This window comes from Mya arenaria, chromosome 14, assembly GCF_026914265.1.
Source record: "Mya arenaria isolate MELC-2E11 chromosome 14, ASM2691426v1".
NCBI lineage: Eukaryota > Metazoa > Mollusca > Bivalvia > Myida > Myidae > Mya > Mya arenaria.
In genome coordinates, this window is record NC_069135.1 from 59,457,726 (window position 1) to 59,473,486 (window position 15,761).

Here is a 15,761-nt window from a genome sequence, read left to right on the forward strand (position 1 = left end):
TAAAAGAGAAAGAGGGTACCAGTCTATCAATACAGAGCATTGAACGGAAAAATTTCGATACATACTTTTCCAATATGATCACATTCTTATTGCATATAATCTGACCGTATGCAAGAACATTCATGTAGTTTACCCGATTAACTCACTTGCTACGTATGAATTTATTGTGCTTCATTAAAAGAATTTTAATTGAAGTTTTCATTGTAATCAGTTCTGGTACTACTTTGATTATTCAAATTCGCTAATGGAAATCCAATCAAAATACAGCGTATGAATACATTACGTCAGTGAACACCCATATTCGTTTTGAGAATGCAGATATCGTGAGTATCGCTATGAACTAGGCCACAAGTGCCCTAGTCCAAAAATTGAAATTATGAGGTTATAATTACATTTCATCTCCTGTAAACTCCTTAATGTGCCCCACAGAGATACGGTCGCAGCTACCGCAGCCAGAACTTCACTTCAGCTCGAGGCTTATCAGCAGCTAAAGTACACCAGTTTTTGTAAGAGTCAATAAAAAGCATTATTAAACAGTATAATTAATTTGTGTTGGTATTCTTTTTATGGTATGTATAACCGCAAATACAGGCATTTCTTGTTGTTAAACAATTCGTTTATTTCTTAAATTTTTAAGAAGAATTAACGGATTTAACGTGTGGATCTGGTGCACATGCCATGACGCCCTTTTTATGGCTCAGATTTCCGGGAATGTTATTCCCAGACAACACTTTCCAACACGGAGTTACACGATCCAACACGGACGTGTTCTGTTTTCATTGACACAACCAGTTCATATCCACGGTAAAATGTCGCATTTTACGCTATAATACATAGCGTTCTCAAATGTATTTAATGCAAATGCATTTACTTGAAAAACGACATTACCGGAACAACCCGGGGCCGTGCCGTACCAGTAGTATCCCCAGGATACACAGGACTTTACAGTATGCAGGCGTTAAAACTTTGTAACGACCATACTAAATATGATAAAATGTCTAATAAAGGCAATGCCTAAATTGTGTGGTCACATTTTGAGACCATTATTGAATATCGGGTGGCAGTTCTAAAAACAAAGAAATCAAAGAGATTTCTTCCTCGCCCGGCGAGGTCATTGCTAAAGATGGCAACTCATACATATGCATCAATTTTACATATGCTCAATACATCATACGTTTTGCGCTTTACTATGTGACTCTTTCATGCTAAAAAAATAACTGAGTTTTACATATACTCGATTCGGCGAGTAGCTTTACTAGAGCGCGCATCTGCGCATTCTCATTTGCATATTGTTGTCAATGAAACGAATCATTGACGGCTAATTTAAGACCGACATAAAATAAATTGCAAAAGTTGGTTAAATAACATAATTTAACAACATAAACACTAATTGCAACACATAATGTCAAGTCTACGATACAATTATGGTATTTATTATGGTATAAGATGTTACCGGGTGCCAAGACGGGGAGAATAGCCATAAACAAGGGAGAGAACGCCCACAAAGTGCAGGGTAGACAATCCTAGCATCGTTCGAGAAAAGAATGGGCGAGCTGACAGACTTCGCCAAAAGTGTCAAGTCGTTAACGGAAACGATGGGCACCATCCAAAAAGATGTTGCAGGATTAAAGAGGAAAAATACCGAAGATTCCTCAACAAAACCGTCATCAAAATTACCAAGTAACGACCAAGACTCTGACGACACAAATGGTAGTAACCATGGTTACGATGAAACGTCGCCAGAAGATGATGATGATGCATCAATTTCGGGCACTAGCGTGGATCTGGATGCATTTTTTGCTCAAGGGAAACGCACGGAAGATACCCAGAACACGTCAATGATGGACGATGTCCGGGATTTTTTCACGGGGATTTGGAGGTTGGGGAAAACATTGATGAGGGTTTGGCATGCCTCCTCAATAATGCCATAAAATCGCCCCTCAGAGGAAAAAATGAAAGAGATACAAGGAAAACATAAGCGGCCCCAAAATGCAGACAGGCTGCAAGTCCCACAAGTTCCAGATATGCTCTGGCAGGACATGAAGCCGCTAAAGCTGCAGACTATCTGCTTCAGAAGCAACACGCGACTATGGCGGCAGTGGCAGTCCCACTGATTAAAGCAGTAGGGATTGTCCAGAAAATGCAAGACCCCAATCTACAAGGGCTGATAGGGGATGCGTTCAAGCTCTTAACAAACGGAATAGCATGCAATATTGCAATACGTCGTGAACGCATCCAGAGGGTCCTCAAATCCCGATACAAGGCGCTAGGAAAGCACAAAGCTTCGCCGGAACAGCTTTCGGCGACAAATTTCAGGAAACTGTTAAAAGTTTGGAGACGCCAAAAGTGCATTTAATGCAATCGTCACCTTTCGTTGCCTCTCCTTCAAAACAGCCTTTTTTAGGCCAGCACCAAGGGTCCGGTGTCCCAAGACATCAACGTCGACCTGACGTGGCAAACTACAAAAAGGGGCAAAGAAAGCAGCCATACCCAAACCAGAAAACAACAGCTCCACAAAAAATTCCTGAACCGGAAATAAATAAAGCTGTGAGTACTGACGCTTCCATTAATAATTTTTAGTTTAAATTACTCAACACTAAAGAAAATTTTAAAGCGGGAAAAACTAAATTAGCTTTTAAAAAATGGGCTACACTTACCAATAACAAATGGATTCTGGACACAATTTCTGGTTACAAAATTGAATAAGGCGAAATACCTCGTCAATATAAAATTCCTAAACCATATCGGTTTACGGAATCTGAAAAACATGCAATTAATGTAGAACTTGAAAAATTTCTTGACGCAAACATCATTGAAGAGGTCGGAAGTGCACATGCAATGAGGGAATTTATTTCAAACATATTCTTCAGACCAAAAAGCAACGGAAAAATTAGAATAATTTTAAATCTGAGACTGTTCAATGAAAGATATGTTGATAAATGACATTTTAAAATGGAGACATTGACTTACAGCTATTGCATTAATGCGGAAAAATTGCTGATTTGCGTCAGTTTATTTGGCAGATGCTTTCTACTCGATTCCAGTTGCTCAGGAGGACAGACCATTGTTAAGATTCTAATTTCAAAATAAGAAATATCAATTTTGTGCACGGTCATGGTTCTATCAAGTAGTCCAAGGGTATTTACGAAGATCCTAAAACCAGCTTTCACACACTTGAGAGCGAGAGGACATATAAGTACCGTATACATTGACGAGTCCTGCTTGCAAAGTTATACTTACACGCAGTGTGAGAGTAATGGGTTCGAGACCGTCAAAACTTTAGTCTCCCTTGGGCTGACGATTAATTTGTAAAATTCAGTTCTAAAGCCGTGTCAGCAAATCATTTTCTTGGGATTTGTGCTTGGCTCATTTTCAATGACCATAAGGTTAACAGAATCACTGAAAGCTGACATAACTACATTATGCAAAACATGTTTATCAAAGATACGTCTTACGGTACGAGAATTCGCAAAACTTATTGGAAAACTAGTGGCCGCTGAACCGGGCGTTGCATATGCTACTCTGTACATAAAACCTTTAGAGAAAATCAAAGAACAAGTATTAAAGGAAAAGTGCTGCAAATTTGACACATGTTTTACATTGCCAAAATCTGCATTCCCAGGTATTACATGGTGGATTGACAATATCGAAAACAGTTACAAAAAAGTGACTCGTGAGAAACGCGAGATTGTCCTGTTTTCGGATGCGTCGCAATCTGGATGGGGCGGCTGTGACGAAAAAAACAATGTCAAGACGGGTCGACAATGGTCAGATATTGAAGGAATGCTACACATTAACATACTAGAATTAAAAGCGTACCAATTTACTATTATCGCGTTTTGTAAAAGCATAACAAATTCCCATGTAAAAATATTTATGGACAATACGAATAGCGTCTCATACATACAGAATTACCGAAGACGCACGTAAACACTGGATCAGTTAGCACGAGAAGTTTGGATATGGTGCATAGAGAGAAACATTCATGTCAGCACATGTTCCTGGGAAATCAAATTGTACCGCGGCCGAGCTATCGCGAAAAAAAACAAATGATGATATTGAATGGGCATTAGACGATAGTCTGTTCAAACAAATTGTACAATCATGTGTATCCCCAAATTCAGATTTATTTGTTTGCGTCAAGACTAAATCATAAGTTAAAAGAATATGTGTCCAGATTCCCTGATCATAACGCAGTAGCAATTGATGCCTTTAGCATTTCGTGGAATGAAACTTGTTATTACATGTTTCCTCCTTTCAGCATCATTCCAAGAGTTCTGCAAAAAGTGGAGGAAGATCATGCGACGGGCATTTTAGTAGCGCCGATTTGGCCAGCACAAGCCTGGTGGCCGAGTCTACTGAAACTTCTTTACGGCCCGTGTCAATTGTTACCACTTCCACAAACCATCTTATCATTGCCACACAAACCCAAGGCACAACATCCACTGCGCAAAATGCGTCTGGCAGTTTTTCCCATATCAGGACAGCCCTCCGGTCCAGAGGCATCCCAGAACGGGCTCAACAAATCATCATCGACTCCTGACAATCTTCAACAAAATTACAATACGATGGACATATTAAGAACAGGATATATTACGGTGGGGAAGACAAAGATCCCCTTGATCCCAATATAAACATTTTTTTATAGTTTTTATCAGAATTATTTGACCAAGGGCCACGTTATAGCACACTCAACACAGCACGTTCGGCTGTCAGTACCGTTTTCAAAGTGTGTGCTAATATTGACATACATGAGAATGGCCTAATTGAACGATTCATGAAAGGTTGTTTTTCGCAAAAGGCCGACACAACCAAAATATAAAAGTACATGGGATGTTAACACAGTCTTGATATATTTAAGACAAATGGATGATGGCTCATTGTTAGCACTTTCCAAAAAATTGTCCATGTTATATTTGTTGGTTTCAGCACAACGATGTCAAACTTTACATTTGCTCAAGGTGTCCGATATAATATTTTCTCCAGACAAAAGTTACGTAACAATTACACCTTCAGCAGTTTTAAAAACTACAAAACCAGGAAATCAATTAAAGACCATTAAATTAGCAAAATATCTATCAGAAACTTTATGCATCGTAATGTTATTGGACAAGTACCTAAGCCGTACAGCCGGCCTTCGTATGGGAGACAAGCTGATGATCAGCACACACAAACCCAACAAAGGCGTGTCTCGTGATACCATTAGCCGTTGGGTTAAGACGATATTGATCAAATCCGGTCTGGAAAATAAGTATGGCCTCATAGCACTAGGGCAGCTTCCACTTCTACCGCTAAAAGTGCAGGAGTGGATCTTGGCACCATAATCAAAACGACAGGATGGACAAATGCGCACACATTTGCAAAATTTTATGATAAGGAAATTCTGAGTCAAAAGACTGTTCATGATGCAGTCCTATCAAACTTGTTGGTTGACAGTTGATTTACTCTTTGTGTTGTATAGAAACACTGATAAATATATGCCAATTTACATTCATTGTATTGATGCATGGCTTGTGTAAATATATCAATTACATGGGACATTATAACACATTAAATTTTCGAAGTATATTTCATATGTTTTAAGTCGAAACTTGAAATTAACTCTAAAGTCTCTGTGGGGCACATTAAGGATTTACAGGAGATGAAATTGAATAATTAACCGAGACTTACCTTCGTAGATGGGAAGGTGAAGGTTGATTATAATTTCATCGACTGCAAACTCCTTAAGTGCTCACACACCCTACCCAACCCACCCTTATATACTTTCAAATTTCGACGAGCCAAAATGTATCTATGAATTTTGGCTCACTGGTTCCAAAAACTGAAGTTCTAGCTGCGGTAGCTGCGACCATATCTCTGTGTGAATAAATCATTAAAATTGCGGAGATCTATACGTGCGTTGCTAAAAGAAAGTATAAAACGATATATTTTGCGTTTATCAACATTTTCAAAAGTAGGATGAAAGTAATGTTTCGTATAGCCATTAACAATACAAGTGCATTCATACGTTGGATCTGTTCTCAAAATGTCAAAATTATCCAGTAAGCGCAAAACAGTAAGTGAAAGGGAACATAAAGTAGAAAGAAGTCGACGTTGGCCATCTAGAAACAGAATAGTATTACACTGCTTTATATAAATTGTTTGTCGTTGTTTCCTGTTTTTGTTTTCATTAATTCTCTTTCCATGTGATCTTGTATTACGCTTTCTATCTTTAAATTATAAAAATTATATCAATATAAATACATTTTGATAATTACCTACATTAGATATGTTATCATTGAGTCCAAGCAGTTATTATTTGTTTTGATGTTATAAAGATGTTCTCGTAATCGGGCTTTCAATGGCCCCCCTGTCTGTCCTACATACTATTATTTATGGAAGAGGTAATATTTGTTGTGTCAGTTTTCGAAGAAAAGAATAGCAAATTCATTTCCAAGAGTTGCACTAAGTAATTTTAAATAAAAGTTTGTCGTAACCTTTGCACTTTTGGTAATTTTAATGGAGAGACTACTACTCTTACATTCTTGGAGTAAAGTATATCATTTGAATCTGTATGAGAACTTACTTTACAAGCATTAGCTAGATGTAAATTTAGTCTACGAATATTTACTATACTGGTGTCCCTTTGAACATTCAGGGAAAGGATGTTGAATCAAAGTAAACGGAGTCTGCATCCTAGGTATAGATTTATGGTATAATTTGGTTTCATTTTTTCAGTATGTTTTTCATTCAGTTTAATAGGAATAGCCACCTAGTTTGTAGAAACGTTGTAGCACATTTCTAAAGTGCTATATTAAGGACCATCTAAAATCGACGTAACTATACATGCATTGAATCATAAGAGTTAAGGTCCTGGCAAGATACCTGCGGTCTAAAAACTCATAAGTGATTTCAACCATATGAAATGAGTGAATGGAATCAACACTTAGTGACAAGAAAAATGTACTCAAACCTTTGTATATACAAGGTGTTCACCAAGGCTACGATGCTGTAAACTAAAAACTACTTTCCTCTGTCTCTGTAAAACTGGAAATTATGACAACATTAAATGGAAGTGCAGGTTTACTTCCATCCTGCCCCAGACACCCTTTGTCAATTAGCTTAGTATGTTCTAGTACCAAAACTTTGATTTGTCGACTGTACATGAACCACATATTTCAAATGTGTGCTCAAAAGCCATACATACGTACAACTCTTCTGAAAACCGAAATACTATCGAACGGCAAGTTTAATCGTCGTGGATTGCAGAGAATGTCGTAAAACATACTATTTTATTTCATCGTCGATATCAACTCTTCCCTAATAATACTGGGTTGTCATTATAGTATTATTATTATTATTATTATTATTATTATTATTATTATTATTATTATTATTATTACTATTATTATTATTATTATTACTATTATTATTTAATTATCATTATTTATAATAATAATAATAATAATAAAATATTAAATAATGATGATAGTAGTAAAGTGAAAATAGAAGGTTAATATCATCGAAAATTGTTTCGCTAACTTGATTAATTGCGTTCAAAGTATCATATATATTTTTCTGAAAATAAGACTCCCTTTAATTCCATTTTTCCTGTTTGTATGTTCCCAATATTCAAAAAAGAACAATACAGGGTTGTGCAAAATTCCAATTGGATGTATCTCTAACTGGATTCCTCTAACAGCAGTACACGGTGGTGTAGGAGAGGAGTGAGGTCACTAAATTTCTTATTCTTACTAGAAACAAATTTCACAATTCAGACTTTCTGAGGACAAAACTACCAAGTGCCACAGTACTCATATTAGCTACACACAGCAACAAGACACAATACAAGGACATTAATACTATTGCTGGCTTGATTTTACGCGAGAGTGTGATCTTGTGTTGTAGGAGAAACAAAAAAGCTCATAGAAAACCCACTCGTCTGGCTTGATGACCTCCAACCAGACTCATATGATAATCGTTCTAGCTTTGAATTGCACTGGTGAGAAACGTGTGCGCTAACCACTGCACTCACCATATAACCGGACAAAGCGATTGAGCGTGAATAGAAATCAGTGGTCAAAATTAGCACAAGGCCGTAAGCCCTGCACTGGTAAAATCATTTTAAATGTCTTCCGGGCTTGCTCAAATTCTGAATTTTATATAGCAGGGCTTGTTCAAAATTTGATTCCATGCAACAGTATAAGAATTTGGGCTTAATCTTCCGAAAGTCTAATTTCAATGACTGAGAAATAGTCATAAAGGCTTACACAACAACAAGGCGTAATTTCGTACTGTTAGTTGAAGCATATCTTTCAGTTCAGACTTACAAAAATACAAAAACTAGCGAGTGCGGCAGAAACCTGGTGATGCTACCCCAAACAGTAACATGGTCCGGAGGACGTAAAACAAGAATGAGGACATTGTTTGTATAGTTTTAATAGAAATATATCCCCAGCTATGGGGGCTGTTGTATCAGTTGTTTTGTACCTAGAATACACTTTTAACAGAAGTGAGACACGGCAGGAACTGGTTCGAAATTTACCCTGGGTTCTTGATAAATTGACCCCCCGACTTACCGAGTACAAAACTAGCCAGTGCCGCGATACACATGCATGCTGTACACACCAACAAAGCGTGGTAAACTGAAAGCTTTCCCTCCAGGAACCAGTCCATCGCCATGGCTAACATGGAGGCCAGGAAACCAAAAAATATCGCCTTGTTCTGAAAAAAGGATGCAAATATAAAGAAATGCATGTATGACAGTTTGATATTGCACTTCCAATTCTAACTAATATCTGATGCATTTCACCACATGTGGCAAGAAAAAGGCTTAAATCGATCTGCATATTGGCTCAACACATTTGCATAAAAATAATCTTAACTAAATAAAAATTATAGGGTGTCAAGGTAATTTTAATCTAGAATGTGTAATACTGGTAAAAGTATGTTAGTATTTTTTAAGCTTTTAGAAATCCCTTAAACCTCAAAACGACATATGCTTGCGGAACACACGTACATTATTTTTACAAAATCACGAGAAAATATCTTAAAATCAGAATCCGGATGTTGGGTCCCATTGAAACCGCTGCACCAGATTGTTGGAAAATGTTTGTATGCTTAAACATGTATATCAAAGCCATTACACAGATGGTAATTGTTTGTTTCAGTGTTTGATCGTAATATATATTTCACTGAGTGCCAGCACCAAAAGGTATATTAACTTTCGGCGTTCAGGAGGGAAAAATAGCACTGAAGCAAAAATATTTGAATATGATATTCTAAGAAAGGATATAAAAGTGCGACAAATTGTATATAGATATAACGTCTTTTCAATGACATTATTAAATTAGAGTCCCCGGCTTGTGAATGCCGATATTTGCCTTGGGATGTGATAGCGGGCTTAAATATCAAAACTGTACAAAATCAAAACTATACTTTCATTTCCCTGATTAATAATAGCCAACGGAAAAAATACCTGTATAAATGCCATGTTTCAACCAATCATTTTCAACTTCTCAGAAGCCTGTCATATTTCATGCTTCCAAGTGGAGCCTGCAAATATATTGCATCGACAAACATGATTTACGACTTTTGAACCATTTTTGTAAAAGAATGCACTGCTAGAGTCTTTTAATCTTCTATTCCGGTTTTGGATAAAATTATCATTCAGTATTTGCTTAACATAAGCATGCGTACGTAACAACTTAACCCAAAATTTAACAATATTATGATATCTTATCGCTTGGTAATTCAAACGCCCAAACTCACCATAAATAAAGTCCTTTTGTGTACTTCTTATAACTCTCAGTAATCTTTTGAAATATTGCATATATACTTGTTTCATAGTATTTCCTTTAACAAATCCCAAGACTTCACTGCCAAAATTAAATATTGGAAAATAAGTTTATCAAATAATTCTAATTTATGTCTAAAAGTAATCTCAGTAAATTTATACATGTATTTATTCATTGTAAAATTTGCCTTTAAGACTTCGCCTGCACCACTTCTGAGAAAGATACACCAGATATAAAAACTACCCCAATTTAATGAAACGTATTTACAATATTAATTTCGTTACCATTATAGTAGAAAGCAATATTGACCGGAACACGTCATTCCCTTCTAAATATCATTATTTTTGTTTTGTCAGTATTTACTTCCAATTTCCAATGTTTGCAATAATTTGAGACTATCTTGCAATTCAACAGCATCATTTGCAAACAGAATAATATCATCCGCATAGAGTATAAGAAAACGTTTAAATGAATCTATATCAATACCATTAATACGGTAACCCTTTTCACAGTAAATACATTAAAAATCATAGAGAACAAAAAGGAGATAACCATTCTCCCTGTCTCACGCCTAGTAAACATTTATACGCTTCAATCAACTGGTTATAATATTTTACTCTTGACTTAACCAAAAAATACATAGATGTAATAATGTATAATATTTGACCACGTAATCCAAATTTGATAAGCTTAGACCACAAATTAAAACTGACACATAATCAAAAGTTTTGGAAAAGTCGAAAAACACGCAATGTAATTGTTTCCCTTGATTAATGACATGCGTTCATAAGCCGCGCAGTACAAATTATTATCAACTGTACGATCTGAAACCAGCCTGTGCTTTAACATACACATTGTAATTTTCAGCCCACTCGGGGAGTCTTTTGTTCAAAATCGTGAAAAACCTATTTCCAAGTGTACTCAGTAATGTTATTCCTCTATGATTATTGTCTTCATTTTTACAACGTGTCTTATGCAGTGGAACTACAAAGCCGTCAGACAAAGAGGCTGGAAGAAAACACTCTTTATTATTATTGAAAAGCGTATGTAAGTATGGTAAAAGTATGTATTCACCATGTATGAAACATTCATCAAAATACAAATCCGGTCCGCCACTCATATTGCGTAATTCTTTAATAGCTTTAGCAATATCGTAATATCGTTTATCGTAATAGGCACATTTGACTTTCGATCATAATATCAAATTCATTTCTTTTTTACCGTTCAAAAAAACATTATCATCAGGTGAAAAAGACCGGCTGGACAATTGACACCTTAAATATTATTGTTCAAATTGCATTTAATGTTACATACGGATTTGGGCTCTCAAACAGTACTTTAATGTATTAACTCATGTCTCATAATTATAATTGCGGTATGGGAAACAGTCGGCCAAATAATGGAGAAATGTCGTTAACATTTGAAAAATACAACAACATTAATTAACAAAATGGCCCTAAATCGCTCACCTCAGTAAAACTTTGTGCTATAGATTTGTTGATAAATAAAGGGCAATAACAGGGATTTGGCTTCTCTGATGTATTATGCCCATTTAAATTCTCACCAAATTTTGTGATATTCGAACTTGAGCTAGAAATCATTGAAACAACCTTTTTGACAAATTTCGAGGATATTTGGGCTAAAAATGTTACCTCTATAGAGTGTTAACACAGTTTTTCCATATTTCGGCTCTGTGACCAAGTTTTTGACCCCAGATGACCCATATTCGAACTTGCCTTAGAAATCATCGAAACAACCTTTCTGACAAATTTCAAGGATTTTGGGGCTGAAAATGTTACCTCGGAAAAAGATATTTCCATATTTGGGCTGTGACCTAGATTTTGAACCAAGTAGACCCATAATCGAACTTGAGATAAAAATCATCAAAACAATCTTTGTGAGAAATTTCCAGGATATTTGGGCTGAAAATTTTACCTTGAGAGTATTAGCAAGGTATTTCCATATTTGAGCTCAGTGACCTAGTTTCTGACCCAATATAATCCATAATACCAACTTGAGCTAGAAATTATCGAATAGACTTTTCTAACAAATTTCCAGGATATTTGGGCTGAAAATGTTACCTCCAGAGTGTTAACAAGGTATTTCCATATTTGGGCTGTGTGACCTAGTATTTGACCCCAGATGACCCATATTCGAACTTGAGCTAGAAATCAATGAAACAACATTTCTTACAAATTTCCAGGTTATTTGGGCTGAAAATGTTACCTCTAGAGTGTTAACAAATTATTTCCATATTTGGGCTCCGTGACCTAGTTTTTGACCCCAGATAAACCATATTCAAACTTGAGCTAGAAATCATCGACACAACGTTTCTACCAAATTTTCAGGATATTTGGGCTGAAAATGTTACTTTTAGAGTGCAATACAAGGTTTTTCCATATTTGGACCCCGTGACCTTATTTTTCACCCCAGATAAACCATATTCAAACTTGATCTAAAAATCATCGACACAACCTTTCTGACAAATTTTCAGGATATTTGGGCTTAAAATGTTACTTTTAGAGTGCTAACAAGGTTTTTCCATATTTGGACTCTGTGACCTAGTTTTTTGACCCCAGATGACCCCATATTCGAACCTGAGCTAGAAATCATTAAGTTATTAGCCACATAATACACACTTTTATAAAAGCATTAACCGACAACATAGTTATAATCCTGGTACACTATGGGACTTTTATCCAAATTTTGAAGATTTTTTACAGTGAATAAAAAAGTTATTTATGTTTAATTACACACTACCCAAACTCCAAGGGCTTCAAAGAGCGACAAGTAAATATTGTGTCTATATTTGATTTTTTTTTTCAAATGATCAGAGATTATGTAATTAACACAACAGTTTGTGGTAAAATAAACTTCAGTCAACAAAAAACTAAAGTACAAATGAACACATTATTGATACACATGGTAAAAAAATCATTTTGATTGATCTTGTGAGTCTTCGGAACGGAGCAGAATTTCAATGTTTGAAAATATATAGCAGATTTATAAAATTCATAAAAAATAGTTAAATATAAGGCAAGTTGCTGTGATCATTTCAAATATTATCTATGATGTCTATTGAACAATTTAAACTAGAGCTATCACTGAAGGTGATTAATACCCCCGAACGCCGCCTCTCATCATGATTTATCATTGTATGAAGTTTTATGAAATTCCATCCAGAAGTTATGCTCCGGGCAAGAAAAAAGTAACAAAGGGCAGTAACTTTGAAATTGGCTGAAATAGAATTGCGATTCCTGTACACGGCACTTCACTATCACTGTATGAAGTTTTATTAAATTCCATCCAATAGTTTTTTAGTTATGCTCCGGACAAGAAAAAGTAACAAAGGGCAGTAACTCTGTAATTAGCTAAAATAGAATTGTGGTTCCGCACTCCCTCTCATTATGATCTATCACTGAATGAAGTTTTTTTTAAATTCCATCCAATAGTTTTCAAGTTATGCTCCGGACAAGAAAAAGTAACAAAGGGCAGTTACTCTGTAATTAGCTAAAATAGAATTGCGGTTCCTGTACACTGCACTCCCTCTCATTAGGATCTATTACTGTATGAAGTTTTATTAAATTCCATCCAATAGTTTTCAAGTTATGCTCCGGACAAGAAAAAAGTAACAAAGGGCAGTAACTCTGTAATTAGCTGATATAGAGTTATGGGTTATGGTTCTTCCGCACTGCACTTTCTCTCATTGTGATTTACCATTGTATTAAGTTTCAATAAATTTCATCTAGTAGTTTGCAAGTTAATGTCTGGAATTATATTTGACAGCAAAAAAACAGCAAATAAAGGGCAATAACTCAGTAATAAGCTAAGATAAAGTTATGGTTCTTGAACACTGCACTTTCTCTCATTGTGCTTAACCATTGTATCAAGTTCCAATGGATTTCATCCAGTACTTTTCAAGTTATACTCCGGACAAAAAAAGTAACAAAGGGCAATAAGTCAGTAATTAGCAAGAATAGAGTTATGGTTATTGTACACTGCACTTCCTCTTATTATGCTATCATTGTATGAAGTTTAATCCAATTCCATCCGGTAGTTTTTTAGTTATGCTCCACACAAGGTAAATTGCAACGGACCGACCGTAAACGGACGGACCGACCAACAGACCGACCGACCGACCGACCGACCACAGGGTGACTGCAATATACCCCCTTCAAACTTCGTTTGTCGGGGGTATAAAGACAATTTATGATAGTTTACTGTCCAGTTTTGAAGTGAATATACGTAAAGTCATGTAACCATTCATTTTTATAGCTAATAAAATGCTTAAAATTCAACCTTTATCTTGTAAAAATTTATAAAGCTGAATTGGACTTATTCATAAAATGTACTCTTTCCAAAAAAAATGAATTCTTAACATATGATACTACTCAGAATACAGAGTTAAAAAAATGAGTGTACTTTTAAACTTAAATATGTGAAGAAACAAGAACACTTAGTGGGCGGTAATGCCCCTCCAAAAATGTCAGAGTGAATGTTCTCAACTAAAGTGTTTTTAATATTATAACATGTTAACAATCTCTGTGGGTAATTTGATGTCTATCTGTTTTATTTTGTCATTGGTATTCTAACATTTAGATTTTTTTACAATTATTCTTCACTCTTCAACATTTGAACATCTGTGACCTAGTTTTTGACCCCAGATGACCCATATTCAAACTCGTCCGAGTAATTACTGGGACACACATCCTAAGAAAGTTTCGTGACAATTGAGGCAAAAATGTGACACCTAGAGTGTTAACAAATTAAAGTGTGTGGACGGACGGCAGATGGCGGATGACGGACAATTATCGATCCTATTAGCTCACCCTAAGCCTACGGCTAAGGTGAGCTAACAAATAAAAACATATGCGTAACGATAGTTTGAAGGTTAATACTTCGTAAAAGCTGTATACATGTTAACATCTTAATCAAATAATGTATTATACGAGCTCTTTTCCATATCGTAAAACATGATCTATACACATCTAATGTTGTTATGTATTAAGTTTACATAATACATTATTGACATTAACTGTTATTTAATCGAATACAGTAACTGTTATCGCTCAAGGACACCGGGGTCCGAACTGAAATCTCGAGGGAACAGATGTTTCAAACGACCCGAGTTTTAATTTCCAGTCTGCTATATATTTCAGTGTATTTTAAGTTTGAAGTCGTCAAACCGAAATGTTCGGGACCAAGCACCGACCTCGGGGAATCGCCGGTTCTCGAACGACCGTAGTTTTACTGTATGTATTAGATAGTTATGTCCTTTATTGGTCTACAATAGAATCGTTTCAGTCCCTGCCACGCCGACAAAGGCCAATGTATAGTATTTTAGCTTTTATGCAATAATATCTTCCAGGAAAACCCTTTTCAGGATTACAACCGCATTTAAGCAGTTCCTGACAAGAGATAGTCTGTTTAAGAGAGGACCAGAAAAATTCCCATTTTGAGTTTTCTATTACCCAACCCCAACTTGCCGGGTTTTGGCACATTAAGACACAACGTTAAAGCCTGTCCCCAAATATGTCCAGCTTGGAAAATCACACGTTTTGTGTGTTTCAATATCGCCGCAGAAGTGGGTTGAATAGGTTCAATATAACTACCCCTTTGAGTAAAAAGTATTTTCGAGCACCATTTACATCAGTTTCCATGCACGTTATGTCATACATAAGTACAGGAAAAAGTTCTTTTGTTGGCATTTCTTCTAGAACTGAATTGACAGAAGGGGATTTCGAAAGAGCAAGGAATAAAGTTGTGACAGCATCAAAACTATTCCAAGTTTCCCTAGCGGTTTTCTTACCTCGACTACAAAAGCAGATATCTGGTCACAGCCTGTCAATGCATGAACAATTTGTGGAGCCTTGGCCTAATAGAATGAATAGCTAAATACTTTGCCAGCCCGAAAGGCTACCAACAACTCATCAACTGCAATTTCGGGATAATTTGCTACAGCCAGAGCGAACACATCGGTATCAA

General features: G+C 36.0%; 1 protein-coding gene across 2 annotated transcripts in view; it reads right to left on the bottom strand.

Moving 5' to 3' along the window:
- Nucleotides 1-15,761, bottom strand: part of LOC128217629 (uncharacterized) — an 84,754-nt gene that overhangs the window by 49,757 nt on the left and 19,236 nt on the right. The window contains exons 2-3 of one of the 2 annotated variants that reach the window (XM_052924895.1): nt 9,458-9,534; nt 8,559-8,703 (exon numbers count right to left, since the gene is read on the bottom strand). In XM_052924895.1, coding sequence (XP_052780855.1) covers nt 8,559-8,703; nt 9,458-9,472 — 160 coding nt within the window. In that variant the 5' untranslated portion in view covers nt 9,473-9,534. The remainder of the gene's footprint in view (nt 1-8,558; nt 8,704-9,457; nt 9,535-15,761) is intronic. The other variant, XM_052924896.1, reaches the window with a different exon arrangement.